The sequence below is a fragment of the Danio rerio genome, chromosome 18 (assembly GCF_049306965.1).
Source record: "Danio rerio strain Tuebingen ecotype United States chromosome 18, GRCz12tu, whole genome shotgun sequence".
NCBI classification, from domain to species: Eukaryota; Metazoa; Chordata; class Actinopteri; order Cypriniformes; family Danionidae; genus Danio; species Danio rerio.
In genome coordinates, this window is record NC_133193.1 from 26,658,736 (window position 1) to 26,685,906 (window position 27,171).

The 27,171-nt window shown below is 37.3% G+C and overlaps 1 protein-coding gene across 5 annotated transcripts in view; it reads right to left on the reverse strand.

Annotated features, from left to right (window-relative positions):
• The window catches only part of plin1 (perilipin 1), a 69,668-nt gene that overhangs the window by 2,387 nt on the left and 40,110 nt on the right, over nt 1-27,171 (reverse strand). For all 5 annotated transcript variants that reach the window (XM_073930332.1, XM_073930335.1, XM_073930334.1 and 2 more), the window contains exons 6-8: nt 23,339-23,532; nt 14,433-14,573; nt 13,538-13,720 (exon numbers count right to left, since the gene is read on the reverse strand). In XM_073930332.1, the coding sequence (XP_073786433.1) occupies nt 13,538-13,720; nt 14,433-14,573; nt 23,339-23,532 (518 nt within the window). The remainder of the gene's footprint in view (nt 1-13,537; nt 13,721-14,432; nt 14,574-23,338; nt 23,533-27,171) is intronic.

Here is a 27,171-nt window from a genome sequence, read left to right on the forward strand (position 1 = left end):
TCAAGTATAATATTGTCTTTTCTGCACTGTAAACTAAAAGATGACTATAAATGTCCATTTTCTTTTCTTTCTCTGAGCGTGCAAACAGAGCAGAATATGTTCTATTTCACACTTAAAAAACGTAAAAAATAAATAAATAAATACTATATTTATATAAAATACTATAAAATATAATATTTTTTATAGTAAATATAAAATATTTATAGTAATAAAAACAACATTAAATCAAGCAAAAGTATGGTACAAAAGTAAATTGACATGATTTTACTTTAACAAGGAATGAAAGCAGACTTCTGGAAAGAGGGAGGCATATGACACAATAACCATTTCATCTCGATTGTTGTTTTTTCCTAATTGTTGTGGAGGCCAAAATCGTAACAAATTTGTCATTAATTGCCCATCTATGGTTACTATTATGGTGGACTTTTAGTGAACTTGACTGCAAGTGACTGAAACTCTTCTTTGAATTGTACAAAGTAAGTCTGACTGGACAAGTATTATTAAAAGTTTTATTTTGGAGGCTATTGAATTATTGGAGCACTGTAAAACCCAACAGTCAACTTTATTAAAAGAAATGAGTGTAGTTAACTCAAAATTTACAGAAAGTTAATTCTACTTATTTGAAAAGAGTTTTGAACTCAGTGTTGAAGGTATTGAGTTAATTACCTCATTATTTTAACTCAAATTAAGTTCACAGTACTCATTTGGATTAGTTTTTGAATCTATATGGTTTGTTACAATCGGTTTCCTCAAACAGTTTGAGTTACCTTAACTTTTTGGGTTTTGCAGTCTGGTGACATTTTGATAATCTGTGGATATTGGTGGGAACACGTCCCCTCCGTCCATTCTAATTTTACACTCTTGGTTTTGCATAACTTTAAAATGTAAAAGTTATTAAATTTATTGTCTGTAATTTTCACACCATTGGTTAGTATGTAAAATATTGGATTTAGAGCACATATTACCAGATAAGAGCTTCATATTTTGGAGTATGATGGCCACCGTTATTTTCAATGACATCAAACAGCTGCACCACTACTGGTGCCCTATCTGTTTCTATTATCAATTAATCAAAAATGAGAATACAAAATACCATATTGTGCAGATTTTGTTCGTAATTTTCAGATAAACAACTCCAAAAAGAGAAGTGACGTATATCTTTATGCAGTTTTTCTACTGATAAGAAGATAAAAAAGGATGAGAAGATGGCTGATGACTTTTAAAGTCGATCTGAAATCAAAATTCCAAGTTAAGACCAACATCTCTTTGATTACAAAATTTAATCCAGCACAATGCGGCATCAAATCAGTATTTTGCTTTCCACGTTGAGTCAAAATAGCTGCAGGCAGCATCAGAGGCTCACCAAGTGCATCCGTTTGATATCACATACTGCACACCTAAAATAATTGCAGCTGCAATAGTCCAGACTAAATTAGATTTTTTTTAAACAATGTAAATTTCATATGAATGTTATATAAGCCATACATACTTCCCATTAACACTTTTAAAAAAACTTGACAGTGCTTCCTTCAATATAACACTGTAGACCTATTAGTTGTGGAATTACCAGCGGCCCCTGAAAACAGCACCAGAAAGGCACAAGTCACACAATATCTCCTTGTATGTGGACAGATATCCAGCTGCTGGAGGGCAGAGTAACTTTGGTGCCAGACCTATTGGAGTCTACTCCTTTTGTCTGGCTATTTTATGGGATCTCAAACAGTCCCAGGCCAGGGGTTAATTAGGGAGGGATGTGTCAGTCTGTGGCCAATTACAACTCTTTGTCACATTCCCTGACCTCCACTGCCTCCTCTACTGTGACTGATCTCTGAGCTACAGTAAGGGCTTAGGATTCATCTCATTTAATGGATAGTTCATCCAAAAAATGAAATCAACTCATTGCTTTCACATGTGCGTGTCGTCTGAATGTCAAGGTAAATGAAATCAGGAATAAGCCAAACAAACAAACAAGAAAAAAAAAATCTGAATGCAAAAACAAAATAAAACTTAGCAAATAATTGTGCCAAAGCATCAGAAAGACAAGGTTCTAGGCAATTTTCTGGCACAAGAAGCTAAACAAACCACACAAAACTCACAAATCACAGATGAGGGGAAAATATTAGGAAAATATTAAAGGTAGTAAAACTAATTGGAAAAATTATGGGACAAAAACAGCAACATCAGCAAAATAATGAATAAATGATCAGCAAATTATCATAACAGAGAATGTTCTGGAAGAAAAATGGGAAAAACAAAACAAAATTGTAGTTTAGCAACTGTGTTATTTTGCATGGCACAGGGGCTGAATGGCATGGACCTGGTTAAAGCCCTGCATTTGAGCCCAAGCCTGTCAGGGCCTGACTTTTATATGCCCCTAGGGCTGGGCTTTGGGCCAATTATCACGTCATAGGTAGCACGCATTTCGGGCTTTGGGCCTGCTTTAGAAAAAAAGTGTCAAAAAATGTTTAATGAGATCTAATGCGTGCGGTCCAGAAACACCAGTGATGTCTTGCATCTAGAAATTTCCTGCCATGTACAATGGAGAACATAAAGAGAAAAATTGCCAATAGCGATCTTAAAACTATGAAAAAGGAAAGACAAACTTCTGGTCAACTTTTCAAATAGTGACAACTTTTAATCATTTAAATCATTTAATCATTTCAGCTTTGTTTTAACTTGTTGTAAGTTAAATAAACTCACTGTGGACATCATAGCGCTTGGATATCGATGTCACTTAAAAACTAAAACTTACATTTAACAAAAAAACAAACAAACAAAAAAACAAAAAAAAGGAAAAACTCTAAATTTTTCTGATAAAAAAAACAACAACAAAAAACAAAACAAATTTTCTAATATATACAAATCTGGTCTATTTTAATGGCTTCTGCAGTATAAGAATAGTATGAGAAAAAAAATAACAGCTTCAGGTTGGACTCGGGCCAAAGTTTTTGATGAGCAGTTGCACAAGGGGACGGCTACAGCCTGTGCGTCTCGGGCCAGGGCAGGGCAGGGCTACACTAAAAGAAAATGATGTCTGCAAAATCATTGCAAACGTGTTAAACGTGTTGAATTTCATTCATTCATTTTCTTTTTGGCTGAGTCCCTTAATTAATCTGGGGTTGCAACGGCGGAATGAACCACCAAATAATCCAGCTTATGTTTTATGCAGCAGATACCCTTCCAGCTGCAACCCATCACTAGCTACGTTTCCATCCACCTACTTTATTTTTAATTTGGATATGTACATAAAAATATGGTTGATGGATATGCTATATATTTTGAAAATTCACATAAAAAACATATCACATAAATCAGTAGGATTAACTTTTTATTCAATGAGAAATTATGCACATAAACTACGATGGAAAAAAAATTCAGCATGCACATTAAAAAGGTCATGTGATTTTGTTATAAGAAATCATGTGATGATCGAAATGTGTAAATGGACAAACCAGCAGGCTGAGCACACTGAAAACTTCTGCAATGTTGTTTTGGTCATTCTGAAATGCCTTAACTATCTTATTATTAGTGTTATTATAGTACTATTGAGCTCCAGAATTGAGAGCGTCTGTGCTCCACGTCTCATGCCTTCAAGCGCCACAGTGAATTCACTGCGTGTCAGGATTGTCTTCTGAAGCCTTGTTTATACTTCTGCGTCAAGTGATAAGTGTGACCCATGGCGCATGTCTTGCACGTTGTTCTGCATGCTGTTTGTGTTTCTCTGCAATAACACTTCCGAAACACTAGCAGCCAGAAGGTTTTTATGTTTCTCAGTGTCGAGTTTCTTTGCTGATGTTTTGTGTTTTCTGAACACTTCTTAGGGCGCTCTCACACTTTGCTATCTGAACCGTGACCAGACCTGTTTCCTGGATCGTTTAAGAAGTGTGAGTGCGCAGAATCGGGCTCACTTGGCGCGGTTTACTTGGGCTTTAACGTGGTACAATTGTAGTGCAAAACGCGCCAAAGCCCGAAACTGAAAGTGAGACGTGACTTTTAAAGGACTGTTTCATATGGATTTATTAATCAATCTTACTGTTCAATGAACGCAAACTGCCGTAGCTTATAAAATATGCAAACCCCTTACTGCCTGACAGCTGCACACCTTCAGCAAACCTCCTCATTCCTGCAGCACGAGGGCTTTATGATTGTTTATGAGCGTCAAAAGTGGCGGATCTGTTCGACGAAATATCTGACTGCATGTCACCGCATCCCTAAGGACTGTTTGGCGAAATATTTGACTGCATGTCACTGCATATCAAACGATTGAAACAATATAACTAGAGAAATCTCCATTGTGCAGCGACCTGCTTGCTGTGAGGCGATCGTGCTACCCCCTGCACCACCGTGACTTGCTTTTGTTTAAATTCAGCCCAAATAAATACTTTATAACCACTTAACTTAAAAAAAAAAGAAGAAATCATCTTTGGATAACTTTTTTTTCAGTGTTGAGCTTAGATTTAAGGCCTGTGCAGGGCTCTACATCTGGTACAGAAATTAGAAAAACAAACAAAACAGAACTTGCAAACATGCACAAATAAACATAAAATAAAACAGAGCCTCAAGACACAAAAACAAAGCAAAATTACAGACTTGGCAAAAGATTATAGAACAGCAATTGAACGCCAAGGTTGTGGCACAGAAATGAAAAAAGAAAGGCCAAAGAAAGTTTTCGTGCAGTTTTCCGAAGCCAGACAAGAGCACCTTATCTACATCTAAAAACATGAAGAAACGTGTGGCTTTGGCTCTCCACTTTTAACACTGTTCTGCTATCAAAGATCTTGCACTCCTGATTTTCCACTCAGTTAAACTCAAGCAGAGCCTTAAGAAACATGCAGACACAAGAGTCAACATATCTCTTCCTCGCACTGCTACTGATAAGCCTGTGAGCAAAAACAAAAACAAAGAAACTCTCAGACAAAACAACCTAGCTATCCATACAGTGATAAGATCATTGGTGAGACGTGACTTACTTTCACAGTCTATACAAATTTTACAAACATTATTATGTGTAACAAGGTACAAAGGCAATGACCTGTTCGAAAAATGCTCTGTATGTGTTTACAAAGAACTTTCATGCAAAATTCATTCACTTGACGAGCATATTACATAAGTAGATTATTAGATTGATGTAGTTGCATTCATTGGCTTTTGTTATATCATGGACGTCATCTTCCAGCTGCTTTCTGGGTATTGTGATATAATCATCTCTGTGCCCAGTTCTGTCTTCACACATGGGATGTCTGTACTCATAGTCTGTGTTTAATTACAATTTCAGACCATGTTTCTTAGAAACAAGCAGTGGGGTTTGTCCAACTGGTGGATGGATGTCTCCCAGCAAGACGCGCCTGCTGTTTTTCAAGGAATCCAAGAGTAATATGGCAAGAAGAAAAATAGAGGACTTTTGAATGATTCATTATTTTTCTCATCTGGCATACACATTGCAACATTATTAACCACGGAAGCAGATGTTTAATTACATCCTGATGATCTGCTGCAAGGATACTTGGCATATTGTGAGAAAGTTTTGCAGACTAAAATCATTGATTAAAGAGTCAGAGAAGAAATTCATGCTATTAGTGACACTGGTATCCATAAGGTGAACTGCAGCCATTTGTGGTGGCTCCAGATAAATCAGAGAATAAACAAAAGGATAACGAGTGAGGCAATGTATTGTAAACATTATAATGGTAACGCATAAATCTTTCGCAAATCTATCTATCTATCTATCTATCTATCTATCTATCTATCTATCTATCTATCTATCTATCTATCTATCTATCTATCTATCTATCTATCTATCTATCTATCTATCTATCTATCTATCTATCTATCTATCTATCTATCTATCTATCTATCTATCTATCTATCATCAGAACAAAGCCGGTATTGTCTAGCACAGAGCGTGTTAGTTGTCTGCCTCGCTTACACACTGCTTAATACACACAAGATATAAATCCATATCTTTGCATATGAAAAAGAATTAAAATATTGAGGATATATATATATATATATATATATATATATATATATATATATATATATATATATATATATATATATATATATGATATAATAAGGATATATAGGATATAAATATAAAGTATTAAAATATTACAAAACTTATTATAAAGACCACTGCCTTCATGCCTTCTTCATCTCGGGAGGCTTTTTTAGTTCATTAATGACAATTTGCTTTTGTATAATGTTACTATTATTAGCAGTATTATTATATGTGATGTATATTATATCATTATATGGATATTTATATTTGTTTTATTAAAAACAAGCTTAGATTTGTCCACTTGTCAAGTTTTAGACCATATGGGCCATAGCATGTGTATTGAGATATAACTCAGGTTTTTGAACACACTTCGTTATTATTGTTCATTTGTTCATTTGCTGGAAATTAGAACTGAATTTTGAAATAGTTTTGAAACAAATCTTTGCGCTTAACAAACAAAATTCATTATTTATAGGCTAATTAATGTCTGTGCGTGTTTCCCTATCCACAAGAGAGAAAGTGAAAGTTTATAATTTATCTCTCATATTTTCTTGCTAGTGAAATGCTCAGTTTGTCCAATTATACTTACTTTACGTCATGTAAATAGCAAATGCGCTATGGCGTGACACACCTGACTCCTAGAGGGAATGGGAGATGAACTCTGGTTTATTCTCAAAACACACCTATAACTCATTAAGAAAATAAACTCACCACCTTTTAGACCATGCGCTACGGCCCAAAGCGGATTTTTCTGTCCTTATATTAGCAAAAGTGGATTCTGATATGCCCCTAATGCGTTTGCGCCCTGTGCTTTGCACATGGATTGTCAAAATAGAGCCCTATGTCTTTTCTAGAGTTCACACAAGTTCATTTATTTCCAATAGAGATGCGCACCTTTCCAAGGGATGGGTTGCAGCTGGAAGGGCATACGCTGCGAAAAACATATGCTGGATAATTTGGCGGTTCATTCTACTGTGGCGACCCCAGATTAATAAAGAGACTAAGCCAAAAAGAAAATGAATGAATGAATGAATGAATGAATGAATGAAATGCGTGCCTTCCAAAATTCATTCATGAATGAATGAATGAATGAATGAAATGCGTGCCTTCCAGAAGTACGCGGTTGAATGAATGTTGCAAGCATATCGTAAGTCACGTCATTAGAACTGACCGATCAGCTTCATGCTTTGTATGGAATATACACATTTCGGTAGACTAATTATTTTAGACAAAAACAGAATACCCAAACACTGCAGTGCTTTGTAATTTTCTCCATAAATAAAACTTATATCAGAGTGACAGCAATGATTTGTCAGCTTGTCATCTTTTGAGAAAAAAGGTTGATGGTCGCCTAGCAATCTATGAACCACCGCCCCTTCCCCTTCTGGTCCGCGGTAACGTTTTCAAGAGTTGACTGTTCCACGGTGATAAAAAAAGTTGGGGACCGATGCCTTAACACACCTCTTTTTTCAGACTAGCATGCACACGGGCACACAAATGGACTCAAATGCATTTGCAATTTAAACAATGTTGCACAAGACGCTGCACCAGGTATACACCGAGCCCACTGTCTGTGTGATCATGTGAATAATGGTACACAAACTGTGTAACAGTCAGGTCTTTAATTGTACTTGTAGAGATGTATTAATGTACTACTTATTGCATAAAACTTTATATCATTTCAAAATTGTAAAAAGCCTATTTATAAAACATTTAAAAATCATAAGCTGTAAGGATAGAGATTTGAAAGTTAGTTAACTGTAAAGTTAAAGCTTCAACATAACATTTGTCTATACAGTAAGTTACACAAGGCATTTGTGAGCATTAGAAAATGAAACTTAAACCAGCATGAGAATTTAGAGTTAATTCAATTAATTTCATAGTCTTTCTCAAGCCTCTCTGAGCTTGATCAGATTTGAGTTTATTTTTATCCTTACAACAGTACGCAAGAACTTATCTATACAGTTGCCTCATGACAGTTCTTTATGTAAACAGGACACACATTCTTGCAGTGAGAACAACTAGGTTTGATCTAGGGGAAAAATCTAGCCCATAACAAGCAGCTGATTTATTACTTTGATAAGCTTGTCAAATCAAATGATGAAAAATATCTTCAAGAAGCAAACAGAAGACTTTAATTTAAGACATATCTAAATGTGTTCTTGCTACAGAATGTGTCTCATCCACCAATGAAATGAATTACAGAAAATGCCATTCATCAAACCATTATGGGTGTTTAAAAGAAGGCATGCACTTCTGAAAATATTTTGAAGAATGTAGTATGAACTAGATTTATGGTTGGGCTGTTAGGAGGTCAGGAACTCTGCTTTTCCCGAATAACATCTGTCAATATTTGTCAAGCCACCAAAATAAGATCCAACAATTGCACTGTTTAGCCATCCATTAATATATCTGTCTCCATATCAGCTGACTTCTCAGATGTGTGTGGTTGTCTGCCATTGTCATTACCTAGGTACATGTTACCCACTGACTGAGTGTACAAAAAAATGAATGAATACAATAACTTAAAAAAGTCATTTAAAAAGCAAAAAACATTCTGATTATTTAAATAATCCAAATTCCACAGAGAGGCAGATATTAAAGTCTACAAGTAAAATGTAGAAGTCAGTATGAAACTGTCACACTGTGCTCTCAGTGGAATTGGAAATATTAAATAACACTAAGAGAACGGACAAAGCAGTGGCGCAGTAAGTAGTGCTGTCGCCTCACAGCAAGAAGGTCGCTGGTTCGATCCTTGGCTCAGTTGGTGTTTCTGTGTGAAGTTTGCATGTTCTCCCTGTGTTCGCATGGTTTTCCTCCGGGTGCTCCGGTTTCCCCCACAGTCCAAAGACATGCGGTACAGGTGAATTGGGTAGGCTAAACTATCCGAAGTGTATGAGTGTGTGTGTGTGAATGTGTGTGTGGATGTTTCCCAGAGATGGGTTGCAGCAGGAAGGGCATCCGGTGCGTAAAAAGTACTGGATAAGTTGGCGGTTCATTCCGCTGTGGCGACCCCGGATTATTAAAGGGACAAAGCCGACAAGAAAATGAATGAATGAATGAACACTAAGAGAACACTATGGCAATCATTTAATACCTTTCACAAGTGCAGATTTTGTAGGGGTCTGGAATATGTGAAATATTCACGTTTAAATGGACCCTCTTGGTAAAAAATGACTTTAGGAATGAAATAAACATCAGTTCTTGAACTCTCTATTTGGAACCACTTGCTAATATGATTCCCAAACATACTTTTAAACATGGGCTGCATTGTAAATACCCATAGTAATACAGAGTAGGTGAAAACAGTACATAAAAGTACAGTATATGTCTGAATTACAGTAATGATAAAACACTAGGAAAAGTACTAGTGACATATTACTGGTGTTCTTTTAAGCATACATACAATATATTACTACTTTGCCATCCCAGGTGACAAGGACAGGATTTGTAAATGTCAGTGAAGTAAGAGAATTGACACTAGATTACATGAAAATAACAACAGGCCTTCATTTCAATGTGACTAGTGTATTCATTTTTGTGCAATTAAAATGAATAACAACAAATGTTGGCATAATTCATTAAAGTTCTTCAGTTGGTTTCAGATCTCTGATTCATGACAGTGTTTGTATTTATGAACAGTTTGTACATAAACTTGGAGAAGTTAATATTATTACTGCTTTTTATATTGAGTTACATTCCTCAGAACGATAAGTCACTGACAATTTGCACTGTAGAAAATATCCGTAAATTAGCAGTTTTCTATATTTTGTGATATATGTTTTTATAATTTTTTTTTCTCTGTTTATGTAGGATTTTGATGTCATTCTTAGGATTATGTCATTCTTCCAACATCTTTTAACCTTGAAAATTTTGAAAAAGTTACACAAACACACACACACACACACACACACACACACACACACACACACACACACACACACACACATATATATATATATATATATATATATATATATATATATATATATATATATATATATATATATATATATTTATATATATATATATATATATATATATATATATATATATATATATATATATATATATATATATATATATATATATATATTAAGGGTGTCATGATCCTCCAAATCCTCGATTCGATTACATTTTCGATTCTAAAGGCACGATTCGATTCAATTTTCGATTATGAATATTTAATTAATTAATGACCAATTAATTATTTGTAGCCTACCGTTTAAACTACCTGACCTGCATGGTCTTTGTTTTACCCATAAACAAATCATACAGTAAATGAATAAATGCAAGATACACACATAATTACCACCTGTCAATCACTTTTTCTGCAGGAATAGGCAGTGATCTGTGTCTTTATAATGGCGTCGGTAAAAAAAGATGCACAACCAACAGGAACCAGCCAACAGTATCTGAGGTGTTTGCTAAAATGACTAAGTACAAGTGAGTGAAAGATTGAAGCAGTCCTCTGACTGCCTGGACCTGCTGTCTCGAGCGCATGGCTGTGTCTGTGTGGTCACGTGATGTGCATTTTCAGAGGTAGAGAGGAAGGAGGGCTGCTCAGAAATGCTACACGCCACTGTGGATGTCAAATCGTTGTTCTAAAATGCCATTTAAAAACAAAGACAGTGTAAACAGGGTCTGAGTGTGTACTTTTCGCGAGCAGATTTGCAACGGGGGCGGGCGGAAGATCGCGATGCCAGTGTTGTCTATCGGACGAACCGTGACGTGACATGGGGGTGTGGCAGCATCGACGATTCTATTTTTTGATTCGATAATCGAAATTGAGCATAAATTTTTATCAATTTCGATTAAAAATCAAAATCGTGACACCCCTAATATATATATATATTACTTTAGTGTCAAATAATTCAAATAACATTCAAATATGAGAAAGAAAAAATAATAAAAATATATATTTTTTATTATCATTGTAAGCAGTTCACTATTAGCGCAATCCTTTCATTGTTACAACATTTAAGGAAGAACATTTATTTAAAAATATATATAATAAAAATTATATATATTAAAATTAAATATAAATCTTTTATAACTTTGCATATTGTGATATTTTTTTAATTGAATGCATCCCTGCTAAAACCAGAATGTATTTCTCAATGTATTTCTAACACAATCTCACGGCAATTCGTAACTTTTTCATTTAGTGGCTAATTCGTATGAATTCGTACGATCTAATTCGTACAATTTAGTACGATTTGCTTATCCCCCAATGACGGTTGGGGTTAGGGGTGGGGTCAGGTGCCACGCCTCCTTTTTAAAATCGAACCATTTCGTACGACTGAACTCGTCCGAATTCGTACGAATTAGCCACTAAACTGGCAAAACGTAAAATACTTACGTTTTCTCGTGAGATCAGGCTGGTATTTCTCAATAGTTTGTCCTCTAAGTTAAAATATCTAGACCGACTCAATTTTACTTTTTAAAATTATAGTAGTAGACAAAACCAGACGGGAACAGTAGCTTCTCATCTGCCTGCTAAAACACTCAGATCTATAATAGAGACGAGCTCCACCTCTTCTGTTTTTGATCAGATCCTCATGTGGGCATCTGCTCTTCACACAACACTTCACAAAACCCTGCAGAACATCTTTGCACATGCGCTTGTACTTTGGTTATAAATACCCCACTCAACAATAATCATGAAAGCAGCTGAGACCATTTCACCTTTAAAAGTTTTCCTGGCATTGAAATATTACTTATCTGAAACAAATTGAACCTAATTCATACTAATGAACAAGTACAAGTTTAGAATTCAAACCGGCTGAAATGGATAGCCTGCCAAAACAAACTTTTTTCAGTGGATTATTTTGCTCAAAATAATTGTTCACTTAAAGAATAACAATGACTGCTAACAAACATTAGGAATTTAGATTTTACACACATGGATTTAACTAGTTGCTTATAAGCATGCCTTCACATATTGGCTATATTAATATTTATAAATTACATATTCTACATAACTATATTCTACATTCCCAATCCAACCCAATACCCAAACATAACTACAATACTCTTTTAGCTATAAATAAGCAGCAAATTAAGAATCCATTTAGGCAAAAATCTGATAATTGTTTGTTAATAGTGAGAATTGAGACTTAAAATAAAGTGGGAGTATAATGTGTTATAATATGCAAAGGTAAAGCTACTGTTTTGTTTTACACCACTTCAGGAAAGATAAAGGATGTATATTATGTTGCAAATTTATATGACTTTGAGTGGAAACTCATTCCAAAATTGCTGGCAGTAAATCCTCACAGAGTGAGAAAAACAAATTAATAATATATTGCACTTTAATTTTTTCACTAAAGAATTTGGTCGTTGGAAGCAAATCTGTATTCATATTGAGTGCAATAATACTAATGGGCTGTTGAGAGGAATACAGGAAGCCTCCATGACTTGAGTGATATGAAACTATGTCAGAGTCATTTAGCTTTTAAAATAATGTTGCTGATTTTTGGCAAAGAGCTTCAGGTCAAAATATTCCGACTAAAACATGTAAGATGAGAACAGAATATAAAAGTGTATTCATCTGAAATATTTGTAACATATACAGTTGAAGTCAGAATTATTTGCCCCCCTTTGATTTTTTTCTTTTTCAAATATTCCCCAAAGGATGTTTAACAGAGCAAGGACATTTTCACAGTATGTCTGATAATATTTGTTTTTTTCTGGAGAAAGTCTTATTTGTTTTATTTCAGCTAAAATATAAGCAGTTTTTAATTTTTGATAAAACATTTTAGGGTCAAAATTATTAGCCGCTTTAAGCTATAGGCTTTAAGCTTATAGTCTACAGAACAAAACATTGTTATGCAATAAATTGCCTAATTACCCTAACCTGCCTAGTTAACCTAATTAACCTAGTTAAGCCTTTAAATGTCACTTTAAGCTGTTTAGAAGTGTCTAGAAAAATATCCAGTCAAATATTATTTACTGTCATCATGGCAAAGGTAAAAAAAAAAACTTCTATTTGTTAAACAGAAATTGGGGGAAAAAATAAACGGGGCCAAAAATTTTGACTTCAACTGTATAACATTAAATAAAACATTTCAGATTAAATAAACAATCAGTGTTAGAATTACCTTTACTTACAGAAACCATGATATTAATAAAATATAAATTAATAAAATGTAAAAACTCTACTGTCTGTATGAAACACTTTTTACGTTTTATTTTAAAGCACATTTTAAAATGTTTTGTCATGTATTCAAGTGCATTTTGATGTGTAAATTAACCCTTTTCTTAATTGTTTCAATATTAAAGTGATCTTAAAGCGTTGTGAAGAACGGTCACCATTTATTAAAAGAATCAAATGATGCTCTCTAGTCTAGACAGAACCTATGAAGGAAATCTCCTGCTGAAGTGTGTCATCATAGCAGGAGTGGTGATGAGGCTGAGGTGTAAGTGTGTGTGTGGTTGTGTCTGTATGCATTCACATGTGAAGAGTCCACGTGCATTAGATTCCAGATGCATCAAAGCACGTGAGGGCCTAAATCAAATGACTGACTCACTCACCAGCCCATAATAAGAAAGCTTGTGGAGTGTTTTCTCTCTGACTGTGCCGAAGGAGCCCAGGACAATGTTCACTCCATCTTTAGCCAGATTGAAGCTGGTTCGAGAGGTTTTCTTTATATTAGCCACCACAGATCCATAGACTTTCAATAACCGCTGCCCTAATCCACTGACCAGCCCATTACTCTGCAACAGATAACACCAAAAATATTTGTGTACTGCATGTGCAATATGTCTTCAAGGAAGTGTGTTAGAATGATTATGCAAAACAACAAAGAATGCACTCTTTACCCGATTACTAGCCCTAAATTGCACCCAACTTTTTTTGAAATGTGTTGCAAGAATAAAAAATGGAACACGTTTATTTTGAAAAAACAAACAACAAAAGTCATAAGGGATACATTAAGTAATGTTTGTTGTATTGTATGAAATGAAATACAAACAGACATCCTTAGTCTCCCAGAAGCTCTGCAAATGCATATGCATCAAATGCATCAAATGCATAAATAAGATATAGTGTCCGGGAAATGGAGGTGATCCAATTTCTCCAAGTCAAAACATAACTTTTTAGATTGCTACATTTATGGACAGAGGCTGCATGTGGATTGATTGTTATAATGTTGCAAATAAGTGTCAGTTTCTTGCACAGACTGATCATCTCACTTCATAAGGCCTTAGTGTATTATCAGGAGTCAGAGATAGTAGTGATTTACTTGCATTGTATAAATCTTGTGTTATCTGAGTGAAATTAAAATAGCAGTAAATTTTCTTTTTGGGTAAACAATCACCTTATATTAGGTGGCAATTATTTACAGCAGTCATATACTATTCAAAGAAAGTAAAGTAAAGTAAAGTAGATAAGTAAGTAAATAAATTTAAGTGATGAAAAATCTCTGACCTTGACTTGCCCATGCTCATCATTGGCCATCTCCTTTAGAGGACTGTGCTGTTGGCCATCTTTCAAATACGTTGCCATTGAGCTTGGGAATCCTTTTATTATACCTCCCATGGTCCTCATAGTACTCATGGTAAATTCAACCTTTAAACAGATAAAAATGTGCATCGAGTACTGTATCATTGAGTTAACTTTAAAACTTGTTCTTTAAAACCCATTTCTGGCTTTACAACACACACACAAAAAAAATATTAACTGTTAGTTAAAAAAGGCAAAAACTTTTAGTTTAGTTGCCAAAATATAATGCTGTTAACAAAAACACACTAGAAAGTCCATCTCTGAATGGCTTAAGAAAAAAAAAGTGGCCTAGTCAAAGTCCTGATCTGAATTTAATTGAATCCAATCGCTGTGGTATGATCCTAAAAAGACATTCTTGCTAGTTCATGCTAGAAACCCTATCCCATGTGGCTAAATTACAATAATTCTGCAAAGATGAGTGGGTCAAATTTCCTCCACAGCACAGTAAAAGACTAAATGCAAATTATCGAAAATCCTTGATTGCAGTTGTTGCTGATAAGGGTGGCTAACCAGTTATTAGGTTTAGAGGGTAAATAATTTTTCACACTGGGCTACACTTTATACAGTTTTTTTTTCCTCTTAATAATAAAAACCTTCATTTAAACTGCATGATGCATTTTTTTTTTACAGAAACTAAAAGTAAATATGTTTCTAAAGCTAAAACCAGAATTGGAATTGGTCACAGTTTATTTTAAAATATAATAGATTTACAATTATAGCAACCACAATAACAACAATGTGAATTAACTGATTGACTGTCAAACTGATATGGGATAGGTATGTATGTTATATATCCCTTGTCATGACTTTCAATTTTGATATAGTCACTCTGCAGTCCAAATTCCTTTGATTATGGGAAAATCTCATATTTTTGTTTTCACCCTGAGGCAGATTTGGTCTAATGGTTAGGAAGTTCCAGCAGGAGTGGATGTACTGGACTCTCTCATGCCTTTGATACCCAACTGAGGAGCTCTTGAGCAAGGCACCCAGCCTCTAATTGCTCCCCTGTGCTGAAAACAATGTGTGCTCTCAGTATGTGCGTGCTCTCACTTCTCAGTTGGTGGGTCAAATGCAGAGCACCAATTTGAATATGGGTAACCATATTTGACAATACTCACTTCACTTCTTGATCGTTTATTGCAGTTGTTGTGAGAAAAGGCTATAAATGATCTGATATTAGCTAGGCAGGACTTCTACTTTATGTATACAGACGTAAATATATAAATATATCGTCACCTTAGAATTATAAGGTTCTATCTGCGTTCTACATGATTTTGAGATATTGAGCTTTAAAGTTTTTGCATTCCATATTGCAAACAACATGTGTGTAACGTGTGTTCTCTTTTATACATTAACATGACAGAGACCCTAAGGATACTCTAAATGTAAATGATCAGAGTTCTTTTACATTTGCAAATTGGAGTAAAACAACCACGGTAAATGCAGATCGAACCTTCTCATTCTGGAAAGTCATTTTCCTCTTGGAATTGTAAGGTTCTATTTGGCAGATCATTCATTGAAGCATTACTTTTCAAGAAATACAATCAAAAAATATATAAACTGATGTTTTAACAATATGTTGATGCTTCATTTCTTTTACTTTTATTTTATGTTTTAGACAAATTAATACAAGGCTGTGCTAAATATTTTTGTGCAGTGCAGATGTTAATTTTATTTAATTTATAACTTCATATTTTTTTTTATTTTTTGCTTTATATGAATTATTGAATTATATTTATTGAATTATAAGCCCCGTGAATTAAATTAAGTATTTGCCCTTCAAGACTTAATATTAAATTTAAAGACTTTAAAAGAAATAGACGTGTCACTGACTCGGTCCCAGTCATTCCCCTCGCTGGCCAGCAGAGGCCACCATCTCCGGATTTCTAAGCATTACATCATCCTTTCACCTTGATCATGCTCAGCTGAACTCAATCCCGCTAATGACCCATGTACCCATTATAAGCCAGCACCAAACGCTCATTCATTGCGAAGTCTTGTTTAGCCCCGGCCAGCATTTCTGAGCGTTATTCCTGCCTGATTCTCTGTGTATTACTCCAGCCTGTTTATTGACCCTGCTTCGCCTTCTGCCTGCCCACGACCCACGCTTTGTATACAGACTCTGACACTCGCTGCCTGCCAACGAACCACGCCTGTTATACGGACTCTAATGTTTGCTATCTGCCCACGACCCACGCCTGGTTCACGGACTCTGATACTTGCAGCCTGCCCCCGATCTATGCCTGGTAATACCCACTGTGTCTATCCATCGCCAGTCTTTAGTCATCATAGACTGCTGTTGTTGTGTGTTTGCACGTTAGTGCATTTTGTGTGTGTGTAGGAGAACTTGAGCAATAAATACTGCATAATGGATCCCTCCGTGTCAGTCTCCTCGTTACAGAAGACTTCGCCTAACACGGATCCCGCAGCCATACAGGTTTTATCACAGGAAGTGACCACTCAGGCTCAGGTACTCACCACACATCAACAACAACTAACTCATTTGACTCAGTTAACAGATGAACTGGTGAGATCTCTGCAAAACCTGCAAGCTGCTCCCACAGTGCAACTTACCGCTAACTACTCTCCGACTCAACCCATGCAAACCCAGACTCAGAACGCTTCAGGAGTACGCTTGGCGTTCCCCGATAAATTCTCAGGTAACCCAGCTAAATGTAAAGGCTTTTTGCTGCAGTGTAAACTATTTATTGCTCAACAACCCTACTTATTTAAGGATGAGAATGGGAAAATCGCTTTTGTATGTTCACTGCTTACTGGCAAAGCTTTAGACTGGGCTACTGCTGTCTGGCCAGATAATACCCCGATATTCCCCTTGTTCAATGACTTTCTCAAGCGCTTTTGCACTGTGTTTGATCACCCCGAGGGTGGTCGTAACGCTGGTGAGGAGCTTTTATGTGTACAACAGGGAGATCAACCCGCAGCTGAATTCGCTCTGCACTTCCGCACGCTGGCAGCGCAAACAGGCTGGGCTGATGATCCACTCACTACACTCTACCGCAAAGCTCTAAGACCAGATGTTGCAGAAGGAAATGGCATGTCGGGATGAGGGGAAGACTCTGGATCAACTCATCGAACTGTCAATCAGGTTAGACACCTTGCTTCGCACCCGTAACCCCCTATGCTCTGCTATGTCCAGTCCTGTATCCCCTGAAACTCCCACGGAACCCATGCAGTTGGGTAGAACTCGGTTGACCCCCGAAGAACGTGAACGGAGGAGACGGAACCAATTATGCCTGTATTGCGGACTTTCAGGTCACATGAAGAACTTATGTCCCAATAAACCTCCACCGAAGGCACTTCCGGTGAGTACAACCACCGTTTTCACAACCACTAATGACTCTATGAGTGTACCTGTTTGTTTGAAGTATGAGGAGGTAGAGATTTCGACTTTGGCTATGGTCGATTCAGGAGCCGCTGGTAACTTTATTGACTACAAGTTTGCTGCTGCTCACTCCATCCCTCTAACTTCCTGTACTTCCTCCCTAGCCGTCACTGCTATAGATGGGCACCCCCTGGGGAAAGGACACATAAAATATCAAACTCAGCCCTTATGTCTTCGCACAGGCTCTCTCCATGTGGAAGAAATCTCCCTTCTCGTTATCGACTCTCCCCGTCACAATGTGATTATCGGACTCCCCTGGTTACAACATCATGATCCCCAAGTCTCGTGGAAGAAGGGTGAGATTGTAAAATGGAGTGAGAGGTGTCTAACCCAGTGTCTGTACTCCGTATCTCCCGTTCAGGTTAATGTTATCTCTAGTTTGGAGGATTCTGAACTCTGTCAAGTTCCCAGAATGTATCACGATTTGCTCGAAGCCTTTAACAAGAGAAAAGCAACCAAACTCCCACCTCATCGTGAGTATGATTGTGCCATCGAACTATTGCCCGGCACCACGCCCCCTCGTGGTCGCATATTCCCTCTCTCTCAACCTGAAACCGAAGCCATGAATTCTTACATCTCTGAGGAGCTGGAGAAGGGTTTCATAAGACCTTCTACGTCACCTGCTTCAGCGGGGTTCTTTTTTGTTAAGAAGAAGGACGGCAGCTTACGCCCTTGTATAGATTATAGAGGTCTGAATGAAATAACCAGTAAATACCGTTATCCCCTACCACTAGTTCCAGCAGCACTTGAACAGCTCCGCTCAGCCCAATATTTCACCAAATTGGATCTCCGAAATGCTTACAACCTGGTTCGCATTCGCCAAGGAGATGAGTGGAAGACCGGGTTCTCCACCATTAACGGGCACTACGAATATCTCGTTATGCCCTTCGGCCTAGCTAACAGTCCTTCTGTGTTTTAAGCCTTTATCAATGAGATATTTAGAGACATGCTCAATAAGTGGGTCACCGTATACATTGACGACATCCTGATCTACTCCAATTCCCTACCAGAACACGTTCAACATGTCAGAGCAGTGCTACAACGCCTCATCCAGAACCAATTATATGCCAAGGTATCCAAATGTGAGTTTCATCAGACATGTATTTCATTCATGGGTTACATCATCAGTCACGAGGGAGTTGCTATGGATCAGCAGAAAGTTGACGCTGTCACTCAATGGCCACAACCCGAAACCATCCGGCAATTACAACGGTTCCTGGGATTCGCCAACTTCTACAGACGGTTCATAAGAAACTTCAGCTCAGTAGCTGCTCCTCTCACCGCGATGGTAAAAGCCAATAATGCCCGTCTGAAATGGCACTCGGAAGCCATTCGGGCTTTCAACCAACTCAAAGCTCGCTTCACGGAGGCACCCATTCTGTGTCACCCAGATCCCACACGACCCTTTATTGTGGAAATTGACGCTTCTAATTCCGGTCTCGGAGCCATCCTGTCCCAAAGATCCCCTACTACGAATAAGCTTCATCCCTGTGCATTTTCCCGTAAACTGAATTCTGCTGAGAGAAACTATGATGTGGGTAACCGAGAACTTCTCGCCATGAAGGCTGCACTCGAGGAATGGAGACATTGGCTTGAGGGAGCAACACACCCGTTCACCGTCATTACTGATCACAAGAATTTGGAGTATATTCGTTCATGTAAATGCCTGAATCCCAGACAAGCCCGATGGGCGTTGTTCTTCACCCGATTTGACTTTCAAGTCACCTACATTCCAGGCTCCAAGAATATTAAGGCGGACGCCCTCTCTCGTATCTCTAACGAGGAAACTTCGCTAGAGGAGGTAGAACCCATCCTTAAGGACCCGTTGATTATCGCACCCATTAGATGGGACATCGAGCATGAGATCACGCAGGCTTCCGAACAAATTCCTACTCCGCAGGCATGTCCCGAGGATAAAATATATGTGCCTCCCATGCTCCGTGAGAAGTTGATCGCTGAAATACACAGTCACCCCAGTTCAGGTCATCCAGGCAGCACTGCTACGGCTCAGATGATTCAGTCTCTGTACTGGTGGTCCTCCCTGAATAAAGACGTGATTAACTTTCTGAATAAATGTTCTCCCTGCCAAATGGCTAAACATTCCCGTCATCGTCCAGCTGGCTTATTACAACCTTTGGAGATTCCCCGTCGACCCTGGTCTCACATAGCCATAGACTTCATCACGGATTTGCCCCTATCACAAGGAAAAACCACTATCCTAACAATTGTGGATCGCTTCTCCAAAGCCTGTCGACTCATTGCCATACCCAAGCTACCCACAGCCCTCGAAACCGCAGAGCTTCTGTGTGAACATGTATTTCGCTATTATGGTCTTCCCGAAGACATCGTCTCAGACCGAGGTCCCCAGTTTACATCCCGATTATGGTCAGCCTTTTTCCAGAACCTCCAGATCAACATCAGTCTAACTTCCGGCTATCACCCCCAGTCTAACGGACAAACTGAACGCCTTAATCAGGAGATCGGGCACTTCCTCCGCACATGCTGTCACGCTAACCAATCTGACTGGAACAAGTTCCTAATGTGGGCGGAGTACGCACAAAACTCCCTGAGAAAGGCAGCCACAGGTCTAACCCCGTTTTAATGTGTATTAGGTTTCCAACCTCCCCTGTTTCCCTGGTCCAGTGAGACCACTGACCTTCCCGCAGTCGATACGTGGTTCAAGAGTAGTGAGAAGGTTTGGAACGCAGCTCACACTCATCTGTCACACGCTATCCGAAGGTTTAAAGAACAAGCCGATCGTCACTGTCGTCCTGGTCCCACGTATTCCCCAGGACAGTGGGTATGGCTATCTACAAGAGACCTTTGCTTGAGACTCCCCTGTAAAAAGCTCAGTCCCAGGTACGTGGGTCCTTTCCAAATAGAGCGTCAGATTTCACCTGTTTCCTTTCGCCTGACTCTCCCTAACCATTATCGCATTTCTCCTACCTTCCATGTTTCCCTGCTCAAGCCTGCTGTTGGTCCAGCCGAGGCGGATAGGGAGGTGGCAGCCGGTGTACAGGGTCCCCCGCCTCTCATGATCGACGGAGAGGAAGCCTATAAGATCCACGAGATCCTGAGATCCAGACGCCGGGGTGGTCAACTGCAGTATCTCATCGATTGGGAGGGGTACGGTCCGGAGGAAAGATCATGGATCAATCGTAAGGACATTCTTGATTCTACACTACTGGATGAGTTCCACTTACAGCACCCGGATATGCCGGCCCCTCGCCCCCGTGGAAGACCCCGGCGTCGAGACTCTTCTCACTTCAGGAGCCGTTCGTTGGGGGGTTTAATTTATAACTTCATATTTTTTTTTGATTTTTTGCTTTATATGAATTATTGAATTATATTTATTGAATTATAAGCCCCGTGAATTAAATTAAGTATTTGCCCTTCAAGACTTAATATTAAATTTAAAGACTTTAAAAGAAATAGACGTGTCACTGACTCGGTCCCAGTCATTCCCCTCGCTGGCCAGCAGAGGCCACCATCTCTGGACTTCTAAGCATTACATCATCCTTTCACCTTGATCATGCTCAGCTGAAGTCAATCCCACTAATGACCCACGTACCCGTTATAAGCCAGCACCAAACGCTCATTCATTGCGAAGTCTTGTTTAGCCCCGGCCAGCATTTCTGAGCGTTATTCCTGCCTGATTCTCTGTGTATTACTCCAGCCTGTTTATTGACCCTGCTTTGCCTTCTGCCTGCCCACGACCCACGCTTTGTATACAGACTCTGACACTCACTGCCTGCCAACGAACCACGCCTGTTATACGGACTCTGATGTTTGCTATCTGCCCACGACCCACGCCTGGTTCACGGACTCTGATACTTGCAGCCTGCCCCCGATCTATGCCTGGTAATACCCACTGTGTCTATCCATCGCCAGTCTTTAGTCATCATAGACTGCTGTTGTTGTGTGTTTGCACGTTAGTGCATTTTGTGTGTGTGTGTGTGTGTGTGTGTATGAGAACTTGAGCATTAAATATTGCATAATGGATCCCTCCGTGTCAGTCTCCTCGTTACAAGACAATGACCAAATGAGTTAAAAAAACACTGAAAAGTGTTTCGCTGACTATATGTAAACAAATAAATATATTTCACATTTAATATATACATTTTTAAATATTCATTTCTTTTTCAACAATGTAAAATTTAACATTTCATCTCAATGTCAGTGACGCGGTGGTGCAATAGGTAGCACAATCGCCTCACAGCAAGAAGGTCGCTGGTTCGAGCCTCGGCTGGGTCAGTTGACATTTCTGTGTGGAGTTTGCATGTTCTCCCTGTGTTCGCGTGGGTTTCCTCCGGTAGCTCCAGTTTCCCTCAGTAAATTCCAAAGACATGCGGTACAGGTGAATTGGGTTAGGTAAAATTGGCCATAGTGTATGTGTGTAATTGAGTGTGTATAGGTGTTTCCCAGTGATGGATTGCATCTGGAAGGGCATCCGTTTGGCAAAACACATTGATAATTGGCGGTTCATTCTGCTGTGGCTCCCCCGGATTAATAAAGGAACTAAGCCGAAAAGAAAATGAATGAATCTCAATGTCAAGAAATGCTTATAAAATCATCACATTTACACACATCTCAATTTTGTGTTGTGCAGCATTATTTAGCTGACTCTGATTTTGTGTGATTTTGTCTTTCTGGTGTTTCCCGCTGTCAATAGTGCAGTCCGGCGAAATGACAAAGAAAGCTGATCCTGATTGGTCCTCGTGGGTGCATTAAAAATGCTGATTGGCTCACAGAAAGAATCTTAACGAACCAAGCTAGAGTTCGACTTTGTAGATAAAACCTTTTGTTGTTTGTTAAATAAAAAAATCTTAAAATGTAAAAAAACATATAAAAAAACATCACATAATGTAAACAAGTTGTCATTTATTAAGAATGTCAATAACTCAATTTTGACAAAAATGTCAGATAGAACCTTATAATTCTAAGCTGACGATATGTAATGATATTAAATATAAATACATGCAATGATGCAAAGATGAAAAGGCCCCATTCATATTTCTTATAAAAAACGCCTAGAACGTGTCAATTTTAAAACAGTACTACTGCTAATAGTTGTGTACTGGACTAGGGATGTAGTTTTGAACACTAGACTTACAGATATTAACATTTCAGTTTTGTATTCATATATATTTGTTATGTAATACTTTATTTTAAAAATCCCCAAAACCCTGTTTACAACTGGCCATGTGACAACATTGGAATGGTACAGTAGGGAGTGAGTGCATGTTCTGGCTCATGTGCTCAGTAGTTATTGGACAGTTATTATTGGCAGGGTGTGGATACAAAGTAATTTGGTGTAATACATGTACTAATGAAGCAAGAGGCACGCATAACTGTGCTTTCCAAAACAAGCGAGACACACAACAAAGCAAAGACAAACTAACAGAGCTGAATAGAGTTTGCAGCTCACCAGAGGATTCAGGCCAGGGATCCGCTTGACCAGTGTGTGACCCTGGTGTGTGGATAGCTGGAGCTGTGCAAATGTCTTTTCAAAGGCACGTCTGCAGATGGTGCTTGCCAGAGCTCCAAGCCTGCTGAAGATCGGCATAGGGTCAGAAGCTCCAACATAAGACTCCTGTTGCTCTTCTGTACTCCTATCATTCTCTGCAGGAAAAAATAAAAATCTAAATAGTGAGGGAGGGCAGCACGGTGGCGCAGTGGGTAGCACAATCGCCTCACAGCAAGAAGGTCGCTGGTTCGAGCCCCGGCTGGGTCAGTTGGCATTTCTGTGTGGAATTTGCATGTTCTCCCCGTGTTTGCATGGGTTTCCTCAAGGTGCTCCGGTTTCCCCCCACAGTCCAAATACAAGTGGCATAGGTGAATTGAATAAGCTAAATTGGCTGTAGTGTATGTGAGTGTGTGGGTTGCGACTGGAAAGGCATCCGCAGTGTAAAACGTACTGAATAAGTTGGAGGTTTATTCCGCTGTGGGACCCCTGCTTAATAAAGGGACTAAGCCGAAAAAGAAAATGAATGAATGAGCGAATGAGTAATTGTGAGGGACAAAAAAGTGAAATGGTTGTATTTTGTGATCTCTTTACAGCTATTTAAACAGCATATCCTAATTACTCACCCTTTGTGACAACAAATGACTGCATTTTTTATTGTCAAGAAAATATTTTACTTACCAAGGTTGCATTTTTTATATAAAAAATACATTAAAACTTATAGTATTGTAATTATTATTACTATTATTATTATTTATTTATTATAAATTTTTACAATTTACAAAAGCTGTTTTCTATTTGAAAATATTTTAAATGAACCTTATTTATGTAATGCCAAACTGAACATGCTATAATTACAATATACTATGGGACAACAACTACAGAGCAGCATTTGTAAAAACAAATGAATACTTTTATTCAGCAAGTGTATATTAACTAGTCTAAAAGTGATTTTTAGTGCTTCACAAAATTATCACCATGTGATAGCATCCCCTTAACCTGATTTCACCATGTTTCTGGATTAACACCTATGTTATGATCCTGGAACAACATTTCAATAAGCCAATCTAAATTAATATTCGTTTACCATTTATGTTAAGTTTAGGCTTGCGGTTAGGTTTATGCACTTCTACATGATCGTTATCCAATTATTATTTTCCTCCGATTTTGGTAATATTTTATAGTTATGGTTGGGTTTATGGGTAGGGAATAGGTATAGGTATTTTCGAGCAAAAATGATGTTCCAGGATCAACACAAATGTTAAGCCAGGATCGCACCGTACAAGGCAAAATCATGGCGTGCCATAACATCATGTGACTAGAGCAGGGGTGCTCAAACTTTTCGTTTGAAGGGACAAAAACCAAATATCATTGAGAGCCATGAGCCAAAATTTTAAAAACAAATCAAAAACATTACTTTAAATCGTATTGACTAATGCGAATATTTTTAAATGATAACGTACTACAATAAAAACATTTATAACACAGTGGAGGTTAATGTTGAATACACTAGTCAAGCAGAACTGATTTGCGTACTGATGTCTCTGCATTGTACTCGATCGGTCGGGTGACATGAAGTACATTTAAAAAAAAATGATTTATGATTTATTTACAACATTTCATTTAAACTTTTCATATTTCATTTAGTTTTTTGTAGTTTTACAATAAAACAAACAAACAAAAAAGGTTACATTTAATTAGATATTACAGTGTCCAAACCATCCTCCCTGTCTTAAGTCTCCTTCTCTTCTCAGATGGGATGGTGGGCCAAATCAAAGGTGACCGTGGGCCAGCTTTGGCCCGCAGGCCCTAGTTTGAGCATCTCTGGACTAGAGCAATGATATTTAAAATTCAGCTTTAAAACCACAAGAATACATATTACGTTAAAATATTTTTAGATGAAAACTTTGACTGCAACCTGTTAAATATATTTTTGTTGTATTTTTGACCAATGCAGTTTTGGTGAGGCTAATAATAAAGATATATAACTAATCAATTTTGTCAGCAACAATAATGTTATGTCCATGTTTTTTTGTTTTGTTTTTAGCACAGGTTTTTCGGAGACAGCATGGCTCACTACTGTGTCATGAATTCCTTCAGGCAAGGAAATGACAAAAGCACAAAGCTGGCGGAAGTGAAGAGAACTTCTTTGTGGTCTCTTCAGGGCAGATTTAGGGATGATGTGAATGAGTAAGGGTTAAAAAGAGAAGTTCCTCAGGAAGCACTTCCTCTTGCTGTATAAACAGAACAAACAGCAGCCAATGTAATAAAGAGGCACATGTCCACTGATTTCAGGGCTTCTCGCTCGATATCCTACCTTAAATGCATTCCAATTCAATTTACCAAGCCAGACAAAACACACACTAAACAGATTTTGTCTGCTGAATGTACCATTAAATGTGCCCGGAGAAAGATACAAGCAAGAAAAAAATGCTCTTATCATATCGGGATAGAAATAACCAGCAAGATGTTGCTTCTTTAAGCACACGTGAGGAAAGAATTAGCAGTTCAATACACTTTTACACTCAGAGATAAACAAAAGAGAAGGGAAAAACAGGCTTCTTTCAAGGAAATCGGGCAATCATTGCCTCTGAGCAAAAGGCTGCAAATGTCACTATGCCAAACAGTTATTACAGTAATTGTATAATATATTATAATACCATGATATGTTAAAGCATAATAGCATAATTAAAATTTTTTTATGATACTGTAGTGTCGTTTGAGTTGGCATATCTGTGTGGAGTTTGCATGTTCTCCTCATGTTCGTGTGGGTTTCCTCCGGGTTCTTCGATTTCCTCCACAGTCCAAAAACATGCACTATAGGTGAATTCAATTAACAAAATTGGCTGTAGTGTATGTGTATGAATGTTAGATTGTATGGATGTTTCCATACACTCTAACCGCAGGCCCATTTCACTGTGGCAAACCATGATTAATAAAGGGACTAAGGCAAAGGAAAATTAATGAATTATTGATACTGTAGCAAATAAAAACTAAAACCATTTTCTGCAATCAAATTAAAATGTATTAATCAATGTAAGACATAAATAAAACAAGAAATTCTAGTTAAAATGTAAACATTTGAAGGTAAAGATAAAAAAGTTAAACACTAAATTAATTACAATTACCTGAAAATTGTAATGAAAAAAAAAAAAAAAAAAAAAAAAAAAAAAAATATATATATATATATATATATATATATATATATATATATATATATATATATATATATATATATATATATGCAACATATAGCATTTTTGATTTATTATTATTTGATTTATTTCTATTTTTGATTTATTTATATTTATTCTTATTTTGAATAAAAATGGTGGTGCAGTGGGCAGCAATGCCGCCTCACAAAATTTTATTGATTGTTTTGATAAAATTTTTAATTTATTATTTTATTGTTTTGCAGAAACAACTTTGTAGATTTTTGATTTGTAGATGTTTAAATTTAAAAAAATGAAAATAAGGATAAAAAGTAATAATAATAGTAATTCTACTAATATGAATGACATATTATTTATTTAGGAAATTATTTGTTAATCAATAACAGTAAAAATATATGTGTTTTTATTCATTAGACAATCCAGTGAGCAAATCCATCCTTCTGTTAAACCTTAACAGTTGTTCTTTCTATCTTTAAATAAACATGCTTTAATAATTTTAGTTTAAGAGAGTATTGCCCTCTTAACAGACATCAAATACAAACTCTAGGGATCAGCTCAAGGCAAAGTTCAAAGCCTAAATAGTTTAGCTCCATCAAATAACAAAAGTATGCAGTTAAGAATAAC